General features: G+C 40.7%; 1 protein-coding gene across 1 annotated transcript in view; it reads left to right on the top strand.

Annotated features, from left to right (window-relative positions):
* Positions 1-18987, top strand: part of LOC117511146 (spermatid perinuclear RNA-binding protein-like) — a 196080-nt gene that overhangs the window by 84527 nt on the left and 92566 nt on the right. The window contains exons 3-6 of the mRNA XM_034171126.1: positions 2342-2568; positions 7481-7646; positions 9661-9805; positions 17743-17876. Of these exons, the coding sequence (XP_034027017.1) occupies positions 2342-2568; positions 7481-7646; positions 9661-9805; positions 17743-17876 (672 nt within the window). The remainder of the gene's footprint in view (positions 1-2341; positions 2569-7480; positions 7647-9660; positions 9806-17742; positions 17877-18987) is intronic.

Here is an 18987-nt window from a genome sequence, read left to right as displayed (position 1 = left end):
AGAAATGCTGACCTCATTTTGCAGATCAGCCTTTTTTCTCCCCTCGGAGAGATGTGCGATATCCTCTAAGTGCCAACATCAATGTAAATGCCGGATGTGTCGAGGATATGCAGAAATTGGCAGCAGCACCAGCCGCTTAAGGTGTTGTTGTCTTTGAACAGAGGAGTGACGAATGTTTGAAACATGACACCAACTCCCCAAAGAAGCTTTTGTTTTTGTGCCAGCGTGTATATTGACGCAGACAATGCTGTGCATTGAAATGCACACAGTGCTTCAAATTCAAAGAAATCATTCTCTTTTCTTTGATTTAGTCTGCCACTTTGGCCGAGGGCTTATTAGTTAGCTGCTCTGTGGCTACACGACACCAGCGTTAGTTTGGTGGATTTTGGTGAGGAATGATGCTGATTGTCAGGACTGAGGAACCTGCATGCTGGATCTATGCTTAGACAAACCTGCCACATGGCAAAACTTAGCAAGTGGTTCCCTAAGTAACCATTTGTTTGATACAAAGTCATTCCAGTCGTACCCAAGTCAAGAACCAAAGACATCCAGTACACACCTTAGGTGACTACTTAGGGTCCAGGTCTCACAACCATACAGTAACACAAGAAGCACCAAGAACTTAAAGAGTTGGGCCTTTGCTGTCTTCCAAAGATATTAAGACTCAAGCTGTAATATCACTTATCGATAGATAGTGACTTGGGCTGCTCTTGCACGGATGTCACAATGTCTCTCAAGGGGACATTTCATTAGTTTTTTTGTCACAAGTTTATAATTCATTCTAAAATTACCTTTTTCCAGCTTCAAAGAGATCATAAATGCTACTGATAGAGACCCAATTGACCTTGATAATCAATCTATGTTGAAAACGTTTTTTCTTTGTGATTTTATTAGTTTTAAAAAGTCCCCAAGTTCCCCAAGAGAGAGAATTTTTTTTTTAAATGTGATTGTGAGGTTCACAGTAAAACTCTTACTGTGCACAGCACCAGACACGTTCTCTTACATAACCTTCATGCCGGGGTGCTGTGTTTTATTGTATTGATTTCTTTCATACTAAATTAATGGAACAAAACATCGAAGAAAGATTCAAAGTTTGTGCTATTCCCCCAGCTGCTTCCTGAAAAATTATTGAAATAAAATTTTCTTTGCAAGAAGTTATGACATTCTAGTCTGAGCAGTTCTGTTTAAAGTTGTTTTTGAGAGAAAACCTTGTAGAAAATCTACAAGTCTGGAGTGTTTATACCACTGACACCGCCAGTTAATTAATTTAAAGACATACTCTCTAATCCAAACTTAACATGCATTAACCCTCCACTAAAGTACCAGTTTCTGGTAGCCATTAACATTTTTGAAGCTACTGAAAAGTTAACTTTTATAATGCTAAACTGATAAACCATTAAAAGATTTAACGGAAGTTACCGCTAACCTTCAGTACTGACTCGGCACTGCAGGGGCCTGCTGGGCATTCCGGGATCACAAACACAAAAAGAACGCACGAAAAATAAATAAGTAAATAAATAAGTCACAGTTTATCACTACATTATATATTTATAAGCCATTAATGGAGCTACGGCTCACCCGTATTGCGTTCACAAACATACAAAATATTGACTTTTGAGCTGGTTCCATACTGTTTTTGTCCACAGTGTAACTTCTTGTTTTCTTACCAGCGCTTGTGTGCCTTGACCTGTGAACTGGAAGTGCTAGCTAGCTGCATTCATGAACAGGAACTAACATGTATGATTTCAGGGTTTACAAATGGTTTTGACATTAAACTTCACTCACTTTACCAGTAAAACAATATTAGCAGACTGAAAGTTAGCGGAACTAAATTTAACAGAAGCTAATTGGTCCGCTGATGGTTTTCAGAGTTAGCTGGAAAGCTAATCCGCTAAAAAAAATGTTAACTTTGCTAATTAGCGGTTAGCAGATTAGCGGTACTGTGCCTACCACTTGTCAATATTAACACAATCTCTTAAATGGCTTTTGGATATATGTTGAAACTGTTGCACTTGCAAAACCTAAACTGAGCCTTTAAAGTATTTGAACTCCGATCAAACATGTTCAGGATTTTACTCACTGTGGCTATTTTTCATTCTGCACCACTTTGATTAGTGACATTTACCATGATGTTTAAGCTTTCATGTGCATGGTAAAGATAGATAATCCAGCTAGTGAAACTTTCCAGAGTTGTTTTATAACTGCAGAACACATCACAGGACACGCTGGAATATTTTTTGAGCTTTAACATGAGCCTCTGTGCTCAGAGTGAGCATGCACTGATAAGAAAATGTTCCATAAATGCAAATAATAATGTTTGTCCTTCTGTTGTCTGAATTAGAGGTCTTTTCGATCATTTGCCAATGATGACCGTCATGTCATGGCCAAGCATGCCAGCATCTATCCAGCACCGGAGGAGCTGGAGGCCATCCAGACGCTGGTGTCCACTGTAGAGGGTGCCCTCAAGAAAGTTTCTGATTGGATGGATGGTCTCAACAACTCTTCAAGGATGGCCTCTGCCAGTAAGCAGGCTGGTGATAGCACAGTGGAGGATGCGACTGATACGCTGTACGTTCCTGCTGGGTGCAGTCATTAATCGCATGTACCTTATGATCTTATTTTCCATACTTTTCAAGGGTTAAAACTGTGACACAGTTATTCAGAATAAAAGCTTTTCTGTCAGGCAAACATTCCTGCTTTGATTATAGCACAGGACTTTGCTTTGGAGGTGCTTTCAGAAGACCTCACATAAGTAATTTTTCAGTTTGTTTTGTGCAACTTCTAGCACAGTTAACAGGTCATTTTGCTCATAAAACTGTGAGGACACGTCGCTGTATGATTAAATGTAGCCATAAAAGTCCAGCATTTGGCTGATGAACTTTACACATCCTCTCCCATTCCAGAATGTGGATGTGCACTTTTTTCCAATGTGGACTTTCGAGAGTTTGCTGTCTGCTGTACAGATATTTTACAAGAACTATTAATGTTCGAACGCCAATTATAGAATAAAAGTTAAAATAATGGTAAGTGGACTTCTTTTGTATACCGCTTTTCCATCTGAATCAGAAGCTCAAAGCGCTTTGCAATGATGCCACACACACACACACACACACACACACACACACACACACACACACACACACACACACACACACACACACACACACACACACACTAATGTCAGGGTGCTGCCATGCAGGGCGCTCACTACACACCGGGAGCAAGTCGGAGATTAAGGACCTTGCCCAAGGACCCTTAGTGATTGTCTGGTCTGGCTGGGGTTTGAACCGAGGATCCTCTGGTCTGAAGCCCAACACTTAACCATGAGACCATCACCTCCCCAGAGATAATGGTCAAAAATTCTTAGTCAACTATAAAACATAATGTTAGTCAGCTTAATAATGTTAGTCAACTAAGTTGATTTATTCATTTATTTTCATATAAAGTTACTTTGCAATTGTCGTATCTGGTCTCAGTCCTCATATGGGTTTCACTGCTCAGGCTGCCCTCATATATATATATACATATATATATACATATATATATACGTATATACGTATATACATATACGTATATATATATATATATATATATATATACGTATATACATATACGTATATATATATATATATATATATATATATACGTATATATATATATATACGTATATATATATATATACGTATATATATATATATACGTATATATATATATATACGTATATATATATATATATATACGTATATATATACGTATATATATATATATATATACGTATACATACGTATATATATACGTATATATATACGTATATACGTATATACGTATATATACGTATACGTATACGTATATACGTATATGTATACGTATATACGTATATATACGTATATACGTATATATATACGTATATATACGTATATACGTATATATACGTATATACGTATATATATGTATACGTATATATGTGTATATATATATACGTATATATATACGTATACGTATATATACGTATACGTATATATACGTATACGTATATATACGTATACGTATATATATACGTATACGTATATATATACGTATACGTATATATATACGTATATATATACGTATATGTATATATACGTATATATATACGTATATATATACGTATATGTATATATACGTATATGTATATATACGTATATATATACGTATACGTATATATATACGTATACGTATATATATACGTATACGTATATATATACGTATACGTATATATATACGTATACGTATATATATACGTATATATATATATATACGTATATATATATATACGTATATATATACGTGTGTATATACGTGTGTATATACGTGTGTATATACGTGTGTATATACGTGTGTATATACGTGTGTATATACGTGTGTATATACGTGTGTATATACGTGTGTATATACGTGTACGTGTGTATATACGTATATATACGTGTGTATATACGTATATATATACGTGTGTATATACGTATACGTGTATATACGTATATATATACGTGTATATACGTATATATATACGTATATACACGCGTATATACGCGTATATATATATATACGCGTATATACGCGTATATATGTATATACACGCGTATATACGCGTATATATGTATATACACGCGTATATACGCGTATATATATACACACGCGCGTGTGTGTGTATATACACGTGTGTGTATATACATATACATATATGTATGTGTGTGTGTGGATATATTTCAGTTGTGGCTCTGCCATAGACCAAATTGCCTGTTCAGGATGTACCGTGCCTGTCGTCCAATGATTGCTGGGATCCCCCCCCCCAATGATCCTTAATTTGAATAAATGGGAACAGGAACCAAATGAATGAATGAAATTATTTTACTTTAGTCAGATTTTCAGCATGTCAGAAGTTTACAAATACCAAACTGAGTGTTTAAACAGTTTGCAAGTTTGAAGCTTCTGATTGGCTAACTGGCATAATTGAGGATTAACTGAAGCAACTGTGACTGTGATGTTTGTATGTGTAGAAGAGACCCCTCCAAGGGAAAAAAAAAAGGTCCAACAAAACTGCAGGATTACAACTAAGGAACTGGTGGATTAAATACATGCACTGCATTTATATAGCACTTTTCCATCTGCATCAGATGCTCAAAGCGCTTTACAATTATGCCTCACATTCACACAGACACGCACACACCGATGTCAGGGTGCTGCTGTGCAAGGTGCTCCCTACACACTGGGAACAACTTGGGTATTAAGGACCTTGCCCAAGGGCCTTTTGTGACTTTTCTGATCAGGCTGGGATTTGAACAGAGGATCCTCTGGTCTTGAGCCCAACGCCTAACTGCTAGACCATCACCTCCCCAAATTCAGAGGAAATAGAAAAGTCATTGTCCATAGTTGAAAGAACAGTTGATCTTAATAGAGTGTTGACCATGCAGTAGTGCATTACTCCAAAATCAACAGGAAAAAAAAAAGCTCACCCAGCGGTTGGCTGATAGGGTTTGCCTCCAACATGATTTTTTCAATAACAACCAAAATATCAAAGTGAAACTGGTATTAGAATAGTCGTTTACTTATTGATTGTCACTGCTCCAAATGGTTTTTGCCTGCAGTTTCAGGCATACGAAGTAACACATGCACACAGTTGTCGGTAAAAAGTGGCGACACGGTACATGGACGTGCACCTAAAACAGTGTGCTGTTATTGATTTGCTGATGTCGTGGGGTTGTACACCCGCTGACATTCATCAGCAAATGAGTGTTGTCTATGTCGATGCCTGTGTGGATGTCAGTACAGTCAGGAGGTGGGCGAGGAGTTTGAAGGGTGAAAAATCCAACCAGGACGAGTCTGCACAAGCAGATGCAGTGTCGGGTGCATGGATGATGGCATATTCCTCACAAGATTTTTGGAACACAGTAACACTGTCGCATCTGACCAATATGTGAAGTCTCTGCAAAAGCTGCACACACACTTGAAGTGGGTTTGTCCTGGAAAAGATTCCATTCTTCAGCATGATATTGTTCGTCCATACACAAGTCAACAAACACAGGATGCAATGCAGCGGCTCAAATTTTAACAAGCCCGCTGTACAGTCGGGATCTCGTGTCCTAAGACATTTTCCTTTCCCCAAAGTGAAAGAACACCTGGAGTGACACCATTACAGTAATGAGGTCCAAGCAGCTGTGCATCTCTGTTGCCGAAAGAAAACTCCTGAAGTCTTCAACAACAGAATTCAAAAATGTGTCTGTTGTTAACGTAAGTGTGTGGAAAGGGAAGGTGACCACATGGAAAACTAATGGCACTGCCTGACACAGAAGCAGATAGGCAATTCATGTGCATATCTTGTTATTGAAATAATCACGTAGGAGGAAGAACTTTTCAGCTACTGCATATAAAATCAAATGTTTACAGCTGACAACCAGGACAAGCTGAGCTTTTTGAATGAATGGTCCCTCATCAGACGAACATCTCAAGCAACAACTCAAAACCATAATGCTGAAGCTTGGTTCCAACAAGAGACTGATGCCAAATCTGGATAATATTTGCACTCGATGACTTGTTTAACATAATGGTGTACACATAGGAAAATGAAAATCTTGGAGTGACCATTTTCCAATTTATTTTCATTTATATAGTGCCAAATCACAACAGAGTTGCCTCAGTGCGCTTCACACAAGTAAGGTCTAACCTTACCAACCCCCAGAGCAGCAGTGGTAAGGAAAAACTCCTCTGAGGAAGAAACCTCAAGCAGACCAGATGCAAAGGGGTGACCCTCTGCTTGGGTCATGCTACAAACATAAATTACAGAACAATTCAGAAAACTAATATTCAGGAAGTGCTGTTGGTGCACAGGACAGGAGGGTCTCTCCAGCACAAATACCACACCCATCTCTGGATGGAGCTGCACCTTAAACAGAGAGGAAAAAAAAAAACAATCAGACATCAGAAAGACAAGAAATACTGTATAATTTTTGTATAATTTTCCTGCATTAAACAATAAGCAAAACAGGAAATACTAAGGTGATCGCTGTTCCTAAAACTGGGAGCCCCTGCAGTTGAGCAGACAGCAGCTCCGGGGATTTTATATATTTGGGACTCAGTAGAATATTTGAGATGATGGCTAACTTTTTTTTTTGTTTTTAAGCTCTAGAAGGTTAGTGTCAACCGCCTGGTCATCATTACTTTTCCAAGTTTGCTTCCTAGAACTCAACAGTGAAGTTCATCAGTAAATTGTCCTAACAATCAAAATGGAACAAAAAAGGGAAATTAATCTCTGAATACTGTAATTTGCCTTTTAAAACAACAGTTGGACTGGATGTTCCTTTCTGGAAAGACAGAATACAGCTCTTCCAGAGGCAGTCTGCCATTCAAAGCTACTTTTGTTTCAGGTGGATTGTGTTTTTCAGCTGTAAGTTCTCTATATGTGTGTGACAGAATCTAATGGTAGCTATCATCCGTCTGCCCTCAGACCGCGCTCCACATCAGTGCTGTGTGGGGTGACGCGTGTCGGCCTCGTGGCAAAGGGCCTCCTGATCAAAGGTGACATGGACCTGGAGCTGGTGCTGATGTGCAGGAAAAAACCCACGAAACTGCTGCTGTACACAATCAGTGCCAACCTGCCTCTCCAGATCCAGGTACGCTCTGTCACACCTGCAGCTCTGCTGTGCCACTCAGCGTTCAGTACCGCACGGATTTCATATGAGACATAGCAGCAAAGCTAAGAAGTGGGGAAGCACTTTGAAAATGTATTTTTCTGATTTTAATAGCAATCAAGAAAGTAGTTCAGTAGGACACAATGCTGGGCTACCAATAAGCAAACGGGCTGCAGCTCTTTTCCATCTAAATCAGACACTCAGTGCTTTACAATGATGCCTCACATTCATTCATCGTGCTGTCATGCAAGGCACTGAAATGTACATGGGAAGCAACATGGACCTTGCTCAAGGGTTCTTACTGATTTTCCAGTCTGCTGCATGCTATCAGTACTTGTATCGAGTAGTAATACAGTAGTGTTCAGAATAATAGTAGTGCTATGTGACTAAAAAGATTAATCCAGGTTTTGAGTATATTTCTTACTGTTACATGAGAAACAAGGTACCAGTAGATTCAGTAGATTCTCACAAATCCAACAAGACCAAGCATTCATGATATGCACACTCTTAAGGCTATGAAATTGGGCTATTAGTAAAAAAACGTAGAAAAGGGGGTGTTCACAATAATAATAGTGTGGCATTCAGTCAGTGAGTTCGTCAGTTTTGTGGAACAAACAGGTGTGAATCAGGTGTCCCCTATTTAAGGATGAAGCCAGCACCTGTTGAACATGCTTTTCTCTTTGAAAGCCTGAGGAAAATGGGACGTTCAATACATTGTTCAGAAGAACAGCGTAGTTTGATTAAAAAGTTGATTGGAGAGGTGAAAACTTATACACAGGTGCAAAAAATTATAGGCTGTTCATCTACAATGATCTCCAATGCTTTAAAATGGACAAAAAACCAGAGACGCATGGAAGAAAATGGAAAACAACCATCAAAATGGATAGAAGAATAACCAGAATGGCAAAGGCTCACCCATTGATCAGCTCCAGGATGATCAAAGACAGTCTGGAGTTACCTGTAAGTGCTGTGACAGTTAGAAGACGCCTGTGTGAAGCTAATTTATTTGCAAGAATCCCTGCAGAGTCCCTCTGTTAAATAAAAGACATGTGCAGAAGAGGTTACAATTTGCCAAAGAACACATCAACTGGCCTAAAGAGAAATGGAGGAATATTTTGTGAACTGATGAGAGTAAAATTGTTCTTTTTGAGTCCAAGGGCTGCAGACAGTTTGTGAGACGACCCCCAAACTCTGAATTCAAGCCACAGTTCACAGTGAAGACAGTGAATCATGGTGGTGCAAGCATCATGATATGGGCATGTTTCTCCTACTATGGTGTTGGGCCTATATATATCACATACCAGGTATCATGGATCAGTTTGGATATGTCAAAATACTTGAAGAGGTCATGTTGCCTTATGCTGAAGAGGACATGCCCTTGAAATGAGTGTTTCAACAAGACAATGACCCCAAGCACACTAGTAAATGAGCAAAATCTTGGTTCCAAACCAACAAAATTAATTCCTTGCAGATTTGAAGAAATCATGAAAAACTGTGGTTATACAACTAAATACTAGTTTAGTGATTCACAGGATTGCTAAAAAAGCAGTTTGAACATAATAGTTTTGAGTTTGTAGCATCAACAGCAGATGCTACTATTATTGTGAACACCCCCTTTTTTTTTCTTTTTTTTTTACTAATAGCCCAATTTCATAGCCTTAAGAGTGTGCATATCATGAATGCTTGGTCTTGTTGGATTTGTGAGAATCTACTGAATCTACTGGTACCTTGTTTCTCATGTAACAATAAGAAATATACTCAAAACCTGGATTAGTCTTTTTAGTCACATAGCACTACTGTTATTCTCAACACTACTGTACATACGACGGAACATACGTAAGTAAAATTGCCAAGAATACTGCACATAGCAAAAGTCATTCTTCAGGGAGTTTATACGAAAACATTCTTCCAAATAATCAGGACCTGCAACTATCTGTTTATGAGAAGCCAACAGTAATATTTGTTTTTTAATGAATTGCGTATCTACGCCTTGCAGACAATCACAGAGGACAAATATGAGGTGCAGTCATGTGTGGCTGAGGCAGCCATCAGGGTCTTCAACACCAAAGACCCTAAACTCACACTGAAGATTACCCTCTCCTCCTTAGCCATGAGGGATGAGCATGCCACCACAGATGAAGGTATAGACTCCCCCACCCTACACTCCACACCTCCTGTTCTTCCACTGTTCTTTTTTTTAACCTTTACATGACACAAGAGGACAGAGGGCGAGGAAATGAATGAGAAAGGAAGAGATGGGGGACAGGAATGGACATATATGGAATGTGTCAAGGTATAAATATACTGTGACATTCGAGCTTGAAATATGAGGCAATCTAGAGGAAATGTGAAGGATGGTGCATTGAGAGGGCTGAAAGCTGAGAGGGGAGGTGGTGGATGAAGAGGCAAACAGGAAAAAAAATGAGACGGACTGATATGGATCTCGGTCAAGTGTGTTGGAATAACAGATGGCCGGTTAGAGATGATTTCTGAAGGGGATGTGTTGGGTTGGCAAGGGTGAAAAAGGAGCCGACGGTCTCAGGTGTCTTCATGCATCATCCTGCATCTCTGATGAGAGAAAAAGCCATCCAGGGATCCAGATTTAGATTGGGCAAGGTTTTACTGCCATTTTAAAAACAGACAAAATTTTAGGATGAAGTTATTATCCAGTTAGTTTTATATTCTAATGAAATGTATCCCCCCCCCCCGCCGCTCCAACAGTGAGCATGTTGTTGCTTAAGTGAAGTAATCCCTCATTACCAGTAGTTCAAGCCTCCTCTTGTTGACTGGTTGTCTTAACCTTATGTGTAATGAGGTACCTCTTTATTGTAAATCAATATCTGATGTTTGGCATTATTGCTCCTTCTGTGTCTTTTTTCCTTCCAAAATGTCAATGACATTAAAAATTAATAAAGTGAGTCAGAAGAGAAAGACTGCTGTTATGGAACAGTCTCTTTGTGGCTCAGATACCAGCATAAAAGATTAAATCGAGGCAACGCAAAAGCTATAAAAAATAGTTTTAGCCAAATAGGATAGAAACAGATTTTGTGCAGTCACAATAGACAGAAAAAAAGGGTCCCCCCTTGAGATTAATCAAAACAAATGAGGGCTATCTTTTTTTATGGCTTTTCTTGTATAGCAAGAAGGCAGTTTTCCTCTTCATATATATATATATATATATATATATAAAGAAAAAAGGTGTAGGTATGAGACTTAAAATCAAGTTAAAAATTGAGATTTGAGACTAACCTGTCATGTAACTATAGTGAGACTTACTTAAACATTTAACATAACATAAGGAAATCATGTGACGCTTATCTTCTGGCACAGTAAATTCCCTTAAGCACCAGCAGCCAGTGTGTGTTATTAATTATTAGGTGTATTGTGTCTTTGTTGAAAGGAATTGATCCAACTTTACATTTTAAAGAAAACACAATGGCTTTAAAAAATCAAATGCATAAATGGCATCATTTCAGTGTTAATACGAGGTCTGTTAGAAAAGTATCCGACCTTTTTATTGAACCCTCGTGCGCATGCGTGAGTTTTTTCATGCCTGTCGGTTGCGTCATTCGCCTGTGAGCAAGCTTTGAGTGAGGTGTGGTCCACCCCTCTCGTCTATTTTTTATTGCGAATAAATGTCTGAATGATTTGGAGCTTTGCTGCATCAATTTTTTTCCAGAAACTGTGAGAGACCTCCAGGTGGACACCGTTCGAAAAATTAATATGGCTTTCAGGGACGATTTTATGGGGATTAAACCGATTACGGGGTGTTACTGCCGCTTTAAGGACGGCCCACAACTGCTGAGAGCGCGGCGTGCTCCCAGCCCCCATCGACAGGCTGACACCCCGCTGGAACAACCAGATCATTTCATCATCAACGTGAAAGCTTTGTTGATCCGGGACCTCCTCTGACTTTCACAAAAAGGCAGAAGATGTGGACATCAGCACTTTTTCTGGCACATTCCACTGTTACAGGAGTTTTTTTCATGGAAAGAAAAGCGGAGGGACGCGCCACGGAGCCGATCATTACGCGGGACAAAACCACCTCGGTGTTGGTCTCTCAGGACAGCTTTCAGGTGGATTTCAGACGGATTCCGGTTGCTTTCCCGTCGTGTGAATATCCGATTGTGATTGAGCATGAGCTGGACATGCCAGAACATGTCCCGTGAGGCGTCATCACGGCGTTGCTTTGCGCCGAGCGGCTGCACTGCGACGCGCGGAACTCCTCCGCACGTCTGTCTTAATGTGCCAGAAAAGTGCTGATGTCCATGTCTTTTCACAATTCCTGTGTTAGTCAGATGACATACCGGATCAAGACAGCGTCCAGTTTAAAAATGAACGGCACATTTCACTGTTACAGGAGTTTTTGTCATGGAAAGAGAAGCTGCTCCACCGCGCGTCGCGGTGCAGCCGCTCGGCGCAAAGCAACGCCGTGATGAAGCCTCACGAGACATGTTCTGGCATGTCCAGCTCATGCACAATCACAGTCGGATAATCACACGACTGAAAAGCAACCGACAGCCGTCTGAAATCCACCTTTAAGCCGTCCTGTGAGACCAACACCGAGGTGGTTTTGTCCCGCGTAATGAATGGTTCCGTGGCGCATCCCTCCGCTCCTCTTTCCATGACAAAAACTCCTGTAACAGTGGAATGTGCCGTTCATTTCTAAACTGGACGCTGTCTTGATCCGGTATGTCGTCTGACTAGCACAGGAATTGTGAAAAGACGTGGACATCAGCATTTTTTCGACATGCGGAGGAATTCCGCGCGTCGCGGTGGAGCTGCATGGCGCAAAGCAACGCCGTGATGAAGCCTTCCAGGACATGTTGGGGCATGTCCAGCTCATGCACAATCACAATAGGATAATCACACGACTGAAAAGCAACCGGAATCCGTCTGAAATCCACCTGAAAGCTGTCCTGAGAGACCAACACCGAGGTGGTTTTGTCCCGTGTAATGAACGGCTCCGTGGCGCGTCCCTCCGCTTTTCTTTCCATGAAAAAAACTCCTGTAACGGTGGAATGTATCGAAAAAGTGCTGATGTCCACATCTTCAGCCTTTTTGTGAAAATCAGACGAGGTCCCGGATCAACGAAGCTTTCACGTTGGAAATGATCTGGTTGTTCCAGCGGGGTGTCAGCCTGTCGATGGGGGCTGGGAGTGCGCCGCGCTCTCAGCAGTTGTGGGCGGTCTTTAAACCGTCTGGATCACTCCTTAATCTGTGTAATCCCCATAAAATCGTCCCTGAAAGCCATATTAATTTTCCGAACGGTGTCCACCTGGAGGTCTCTCACAGTTTCTGGAAAAAAATTGATGCAGCAAAGCTCCAAATCGTTCAGACATTTATTCGCAATAAAAAATAGACGAGAGGGGTGGACCACACCTCACTCAAAGCCTGCTCACAGGCGAATGACGCAACCGACAGGCATGAAAAAACTCACGCATGTGCACGAGGGTTCAAGCTTGCCTGACGCAATCACACATGATTCAAATCCATATGTTTTTTGAAAAAAATAAAAAGGTCGAATACTTTTCTAACAGACCTCGAATATTTGAGATGACACAATAGGGTCATTCCGTGTCAATTCAACAGAAAATCTGCCAACACGTCTTGGACTTTCATGAAACTTGGTGGAGTGATTGGGACATATGAAAAGCAGCCAGAACTCAAATATTTTTGCTAAGTTACTCCTAATTAGTGAGATAGGCACTAACAAACTTTTGACTAATTAGCGTGTAGTCGCAAATTCAAATAGCTGTAACTCAGAAACTATAGCACCTACAGAGTTGGTTCCAGTGTCATTTTAAAGGTCTTGCCTAGCTCTACACGTCTGTGTTTAGACCATTCTTCTGGAATCCACCACAAAAATGTTGTAACCAATTATATACTTCAAATGCAAATTCCAAAAAAATATCTCCAACGTTTTTCAGATTTTTACTAGAGGTACATAAGGATGTATTAATTCATTCCTGAAAGTTTTGTGATGGGCACTCTTACAGTTTTAGAGCAGTGAGTAATAATATATTGCATATCTACTCGAAAATTAGCATTCCCAAATGTGTTTTACATGTACAATGTACTCTCATACATAATATGATCTGGGTTTGCTCAGCCCTGCTGTTGACCAAGGCAGGGATGTACATCTGGAGCTGGTCTCCGGGCGCCTAATGGCGACTTCTGCTCCTACTGGCAATTAGGATGGGTTAAATGCAGTAGACACATTTCATTGTGCAGGGAACATGTTCTTCTGTGCATATGACAATAAAATTCCTTTGAATCCTTGAATAATATGATATTACTAAGTTGTAATGTACACATGGAGAATACCAATCATATTGTATCCAAAGTAAGACATTTTACATTTTTATCTGTGCTTTAGGGTAATTCCTGTCTACATGTACATGAAAAGCATGCACCCAATGTTGAAAATACAAAAACACAAAATTGTGGCATTCTTTGGCCATGATTCAGTGTACAAGTACATTTATCATTGAGCACTACATGCAGATTTGTTTTTTTTTTTTTGGTCAGAAATATGAGACATGTTTTGGAGCTTTCTTTGTTGTATTTGGACTTAACTGTAAATTGATTTAGATTTCTCTCAACTGGTTAGATGTTTGAGCTGCATTTCATCCAACACGTTTTAAACCGATTCTGGAAATCACACAATTAACTATTCTGACTCCTTAGTTTACTCTTAAAAAAGTGACAGGCGGTTTCTCAAGCCTGTTCTTCATATTGACTACAGGTCTGCGACTGCCTTCACTGCTACTGTAGTTTGAAAGTTTTGGATGTGCATGACAACGAATGCCTTTCTGTTTGAACATATTTAACGTGCATGCTCGCACACTTTTATATGGTTGAAGCATAAATCAAACTTAAGGATGATTCATGGTTTAAGGCTAAAGGAATCTTGATATTTCCATTATCCTGTCAATATGTAAGGTTTTTGGAGGGACCGGTTCAAGGATATGTCTATGGTGAGTAACCCATAAGGATGTTATTAATTTATCTTGATTTATAAACACTTGGTTTTTGCAGTGTAGCTAGCCTTTGGTCACTGACTGTTGGTTTTGTTGCCGTAGCTTCCCAGGTCAAGCGTGCAGTGTGGACTGAGGCTGCCACAGCTGACGAGGTGCCTCCCACTCAGCAGAAGTAAACCCCGGGTACAAGGGGCTCCCCCAACGATTGAATCAAAATAACCCACTCACTGTCTCCCTAAGACATGTTCTTCTACACTCCCCTCCCCCATCCCCTCGCCCCTTTCCTCGTCAACTGAATTTCTCTCTGGGTCACTGTATGCCATGAAATTCTGGTCCATGTCAAACATAAAGCACTCTGACAAAAATGGCTATATTACCCTGCAGCCCTCATTGAAATAATTTTTGTTGTGATTACTGCGGCTCCCCGGGCTGTTGTTGATCTGTTGCTATTGGCTCACAATGACATCCCATAATTTCATGTGGTAAAAACTTTAATTCAATAACAGGATGCCGTGGTCACTAATCAAACTTCCCCATACGTTGATGATCTCATGGAAAATTAAGTGGGGGTTGTCCTTGTTTATGTGGTCTTGACCTCTGATTGATGGTTCCTTCATGGCCTGCCTCTGGGAAGGATGTCCTATCTGTGTGCCTGGAAAATTGGACATTATATATTTTTGTAACAAGTTAAAAAAAAAGAGGGAAAAACACCTCCAGAATGCTGATACATTCCCAGTCTTAAGATCAGAGCTGGTAATACTCTGGAACAGGGTTGGCCAAGTTCAGTCCTCGAGATCTACCTTCCTGACACTCTTAGTTGTCTCCCTGTTCCAACACACCTGAATCCAATGAAAGACTCGTTAAAACCCTGCTAACGAGTCTTTCACTGGATTCAGGTGTGTTGAAACAGGGAGACAACTAAGAGTGTCTAACGAGTCTTTCATTGGATTCAGGTGTGTTGGAACAGGGAGACAACTAAGAGTGTCAGGAAGGTAGATCTCGAGGACCGAACTTGGCCACCCCTGCTCTGGAACATTAACTTAAGTTGCAGTATAATTAGGCTAATTACCATTATATAAGAATGCTATTTGAATATTAAGAAGAAGCAGCTTAGTTGTCATTGTACATACATGAATACATAGAGGAACAGTGGGCAACCACAGTCTGGCACCCGGGAACCAACTGCAGATATAGAGACACTGCCTTGGTTGATGTTTCAACATCTTGAAATGCGCCCTTCATATCTATGTGGGAGTGGCCTCCCTCGCCGTTGATACAGTAGCCTAAAAGGGACATACTTACTCTGTCTTTTGGATTTTGAAGTTGGGCCAGAAGAATGAAGAAAATGGAAGAGAAATCAGCAGTTTCTTGACTGTACGCTGTCTACTGGTTGCGAGTGCAAGTTGAGAAACATCATCTTTATGAAGTGGAGGATCATACATATTGCTTATCCCAAGAGAAAGCAGGACAGCATGAAATCGCATTGCCAAAGAAGTGAAAACATAAAGGGGAAACCATATCGTGACTGATGATGACATCATTCTGTCTGCAACCTCACCACTAGATGGCACTAAATTTTATACACTGCAGCTTTAACAGCTGTTTAAATAGTTACTTAACAAAATTATGAAAGAATCAGTCTTGATAGTCTTGAATTAATTGCTTTTTTCAGGTCTCATTTCCAACATCCATTTATTCTGAGGGATCGAGCTGGTTTAAAAATAAATAAAAATCCTTGGCATGCTACCGGATAAAACAATGCATGCACGTTTAATCGTACCTTAATTAATCCACTCCATTCGCTACAGTTTTCTGAAGGAGAGGTACAGTACACGGAACAGAACTCCCTTAGGTAGCACATGAAGGTCCTCAGTCTTTGGTCTTACAGGAGGAGCGACATGGGACGAAACCAGCGTCTCATCAGCTCCTCCGTTTGTCTGCCACCTCCTCCATCCTTGTTCGGCTTTCACAACGGTCTCTACTGCAACAGACTGCTATACCACACACATCGCTCCTCAGTTCACGCTACTGCTGATGTGTCACATGCACACGGGTAAAGTAGAAGTGAAAAGCTGAAGGTGTAAGGATTAACTGGGCTCGTACCTCTCTAACAGCAGGTGCTGCTTTTACTTATGCTCTCTGGTATGTTTGTAGAAAATAGCTGTTACTTCATCTGCACCAAGCTCACATTCATCACTCATTTGGGTGCCTTTGAATCATTAAGGGAGCCATTCCAGTTAAGCAACATTTCAAGTTGCAAGGTGTTTCTGGAGGAGTGTCCTGGCTGTGGGGCTCTGCAGTGTGGTCTGCAGTCTGTTCCTCTTTTTTGTTGTCTGCTTGATTGTCATAAAGTGGGAATCCCTTCACTGCTCCCAACAAGAAACAACCTTTACTTTCTTTCCAGGGTGGCGCTCTCACGCTCAGATGTTTATGTTGTCATTGTCATCTGCTGTCACTGGTTTTTCTGCTGTCATTCTCCCATGGCTCAGCCTTCAGTCATGGCAGGAGTGCTCCCCACAGGGCCATGGTGTGGAGACCATTTCAGTCGAACATAAACATCTGATCCACACTGCAAGAGTGAAAATATTAGCATGGCACCCCGGAAAACTAAGTTGAATTTCTAATGCGTCTGCAGTGTTTTCTAGCTTTCCACATTCTGTGCAGCAAAAAACATTTCAAGTCAGACTTATTTCTTCTAAATCTAAAACTGGGCTTTTGGTCTTTCAGCCTTTGTCATGCTCTCATTTTCGTCCTGCACCAAATTTGATAATACACTAATCTGGCATGCCCCATCGCTTTCAGCCACTGATCTGCATCCAGAGTGAGACTCCGGGCGAGCAGCAAGACACATGTGCTCACATCTACTCCGGTTCCTCCCGGCAGTACTGTGAAAGATCCTGCCTTGTGCATGAGAACACTACCCAATGAAATTTCACAGAACCTCTCAAATTTTCCCCTTCACCTTGCTCATTCAGACAGATCAGTGGAATTGCATTATACCTAATTAGCTGCTGCTACCTGTGTGTCTGTGTGAGGGCGGGAGATCGGCATAGTGACACGCCGTCTGTCGTTTCTCATTGTGTTTGTTTCTACAGGTGAGGGAGCTGAGGATGAGGACAGGCAGAGAGAGGAGGAGGAAGAGGAAGAGGAGGAGGAGGAGGAAGATGGCCTTGATAAGCATAAGTGCCAGGCAGCGTTGGCATCGCTTCGACATGCCAAGTGGTTCCAGGTAAAGTTTCGGCACATTGACGTATTTTTAATAACCTTAAAATGGCTTAATCAGAATAACACACACACAAAAAACATAGGCACAGCAGAAGTGGACTACCATTTAGTTTTTTGAATTCCAAGCAAACATCTTTAAACCAGTGATTGGTGAAAAATTGAAAACCATACTGCCTTTGGAATAGTGAACAAAATGTGTTTAAAAGGAACCCCAACTATAAATACATGTTTATTCTATATGACTTGTGATATTAGTAACATAACTATGGGAAAAAAATTGCAAAAATAATGTCAGGTTTTATGATATTTTAAGAAACTTTATTTCTACGTAGGTTGCCATTGTTGTTTGTAACGCAATGCATTCTGGGTAGTGACGTCAAACGGGGGCAGAGCGTCCCGTGTTTACATTACAACTAGCGGCGATTAGCAGCAATGGGCTCCTCTGTTCACCCTTTTCAGTTCGAACCAGAGCGTGATCTGCAGTGTGAAGAAGAGAACTTTGAAAATACTGTCAGAAATGAAGATCAGCGCTCTGATCAAGCAAGAGTTGGCCATTGTAGGTGGTGTCTGTGTGGGGGCTGCTTGCCGATGCCGACAGAGAAAGAGAGAGTCTGCTGCTCTTTCGCGTGTTTTAGTCCTATTTTCACTAGTTACTCGTGGACGATTTTTCTTCTTGTGGGGAAATATGATGGGCACTGCATCTGGTTTAAGACGTCGTTTGTATCCAGAAACACCAACAAGCTCCCTCATTAGCTGAGGTCGATGAAAAGCCTCAAATGCATCCGCGTTGAAGTGACGTGAGCACAGCCGCGGGTCTTTCGGCAACTGCACTCTTCCACAAGCATCCTCCAACTTTTTCCTTAACTTTGTTTCTTTTGGAAAGCAGTGAAGGCTTACCTCGCTTTCTTTGTTGCCCTTAGACTGAAAATTGCATCCAAAAGCCGCGCAATGTGGCATTTTATCTCGGTAGAAGAACTAGCTTTAACACTGTTTTTGCTTGCATGAAAGATATCAGAAACCTTTCCACGTCATCACCCCAGAATGCATTGCGCAGGCAAAAGCATGGCGGCCGCATTGTATTTAAATACGTGATACATAAACGCTATTTTATATCA

Source organism: Thalassophryne amazonica, chromosome 5, assembly GCF_902500255.1.
Source record: "Thalassophryne amazonica chromosome 5, fThaAma1.1, whole genome shotgun sequence".
In the NCBI taxonomy this organism is placed as follows: domain Eukaryota; kingdom Metazoa; phylum Chordata; class Actinopteri; order Batrachoidiformes; family Batrachoididae; genus Thalassophryne; species Thalassophryne amazonica.
The sequence above is the reverse complement of the archived record's forward strand: the minus strand, read 5'-3'. Positions and strand labels throughout refer to the sequence as shown.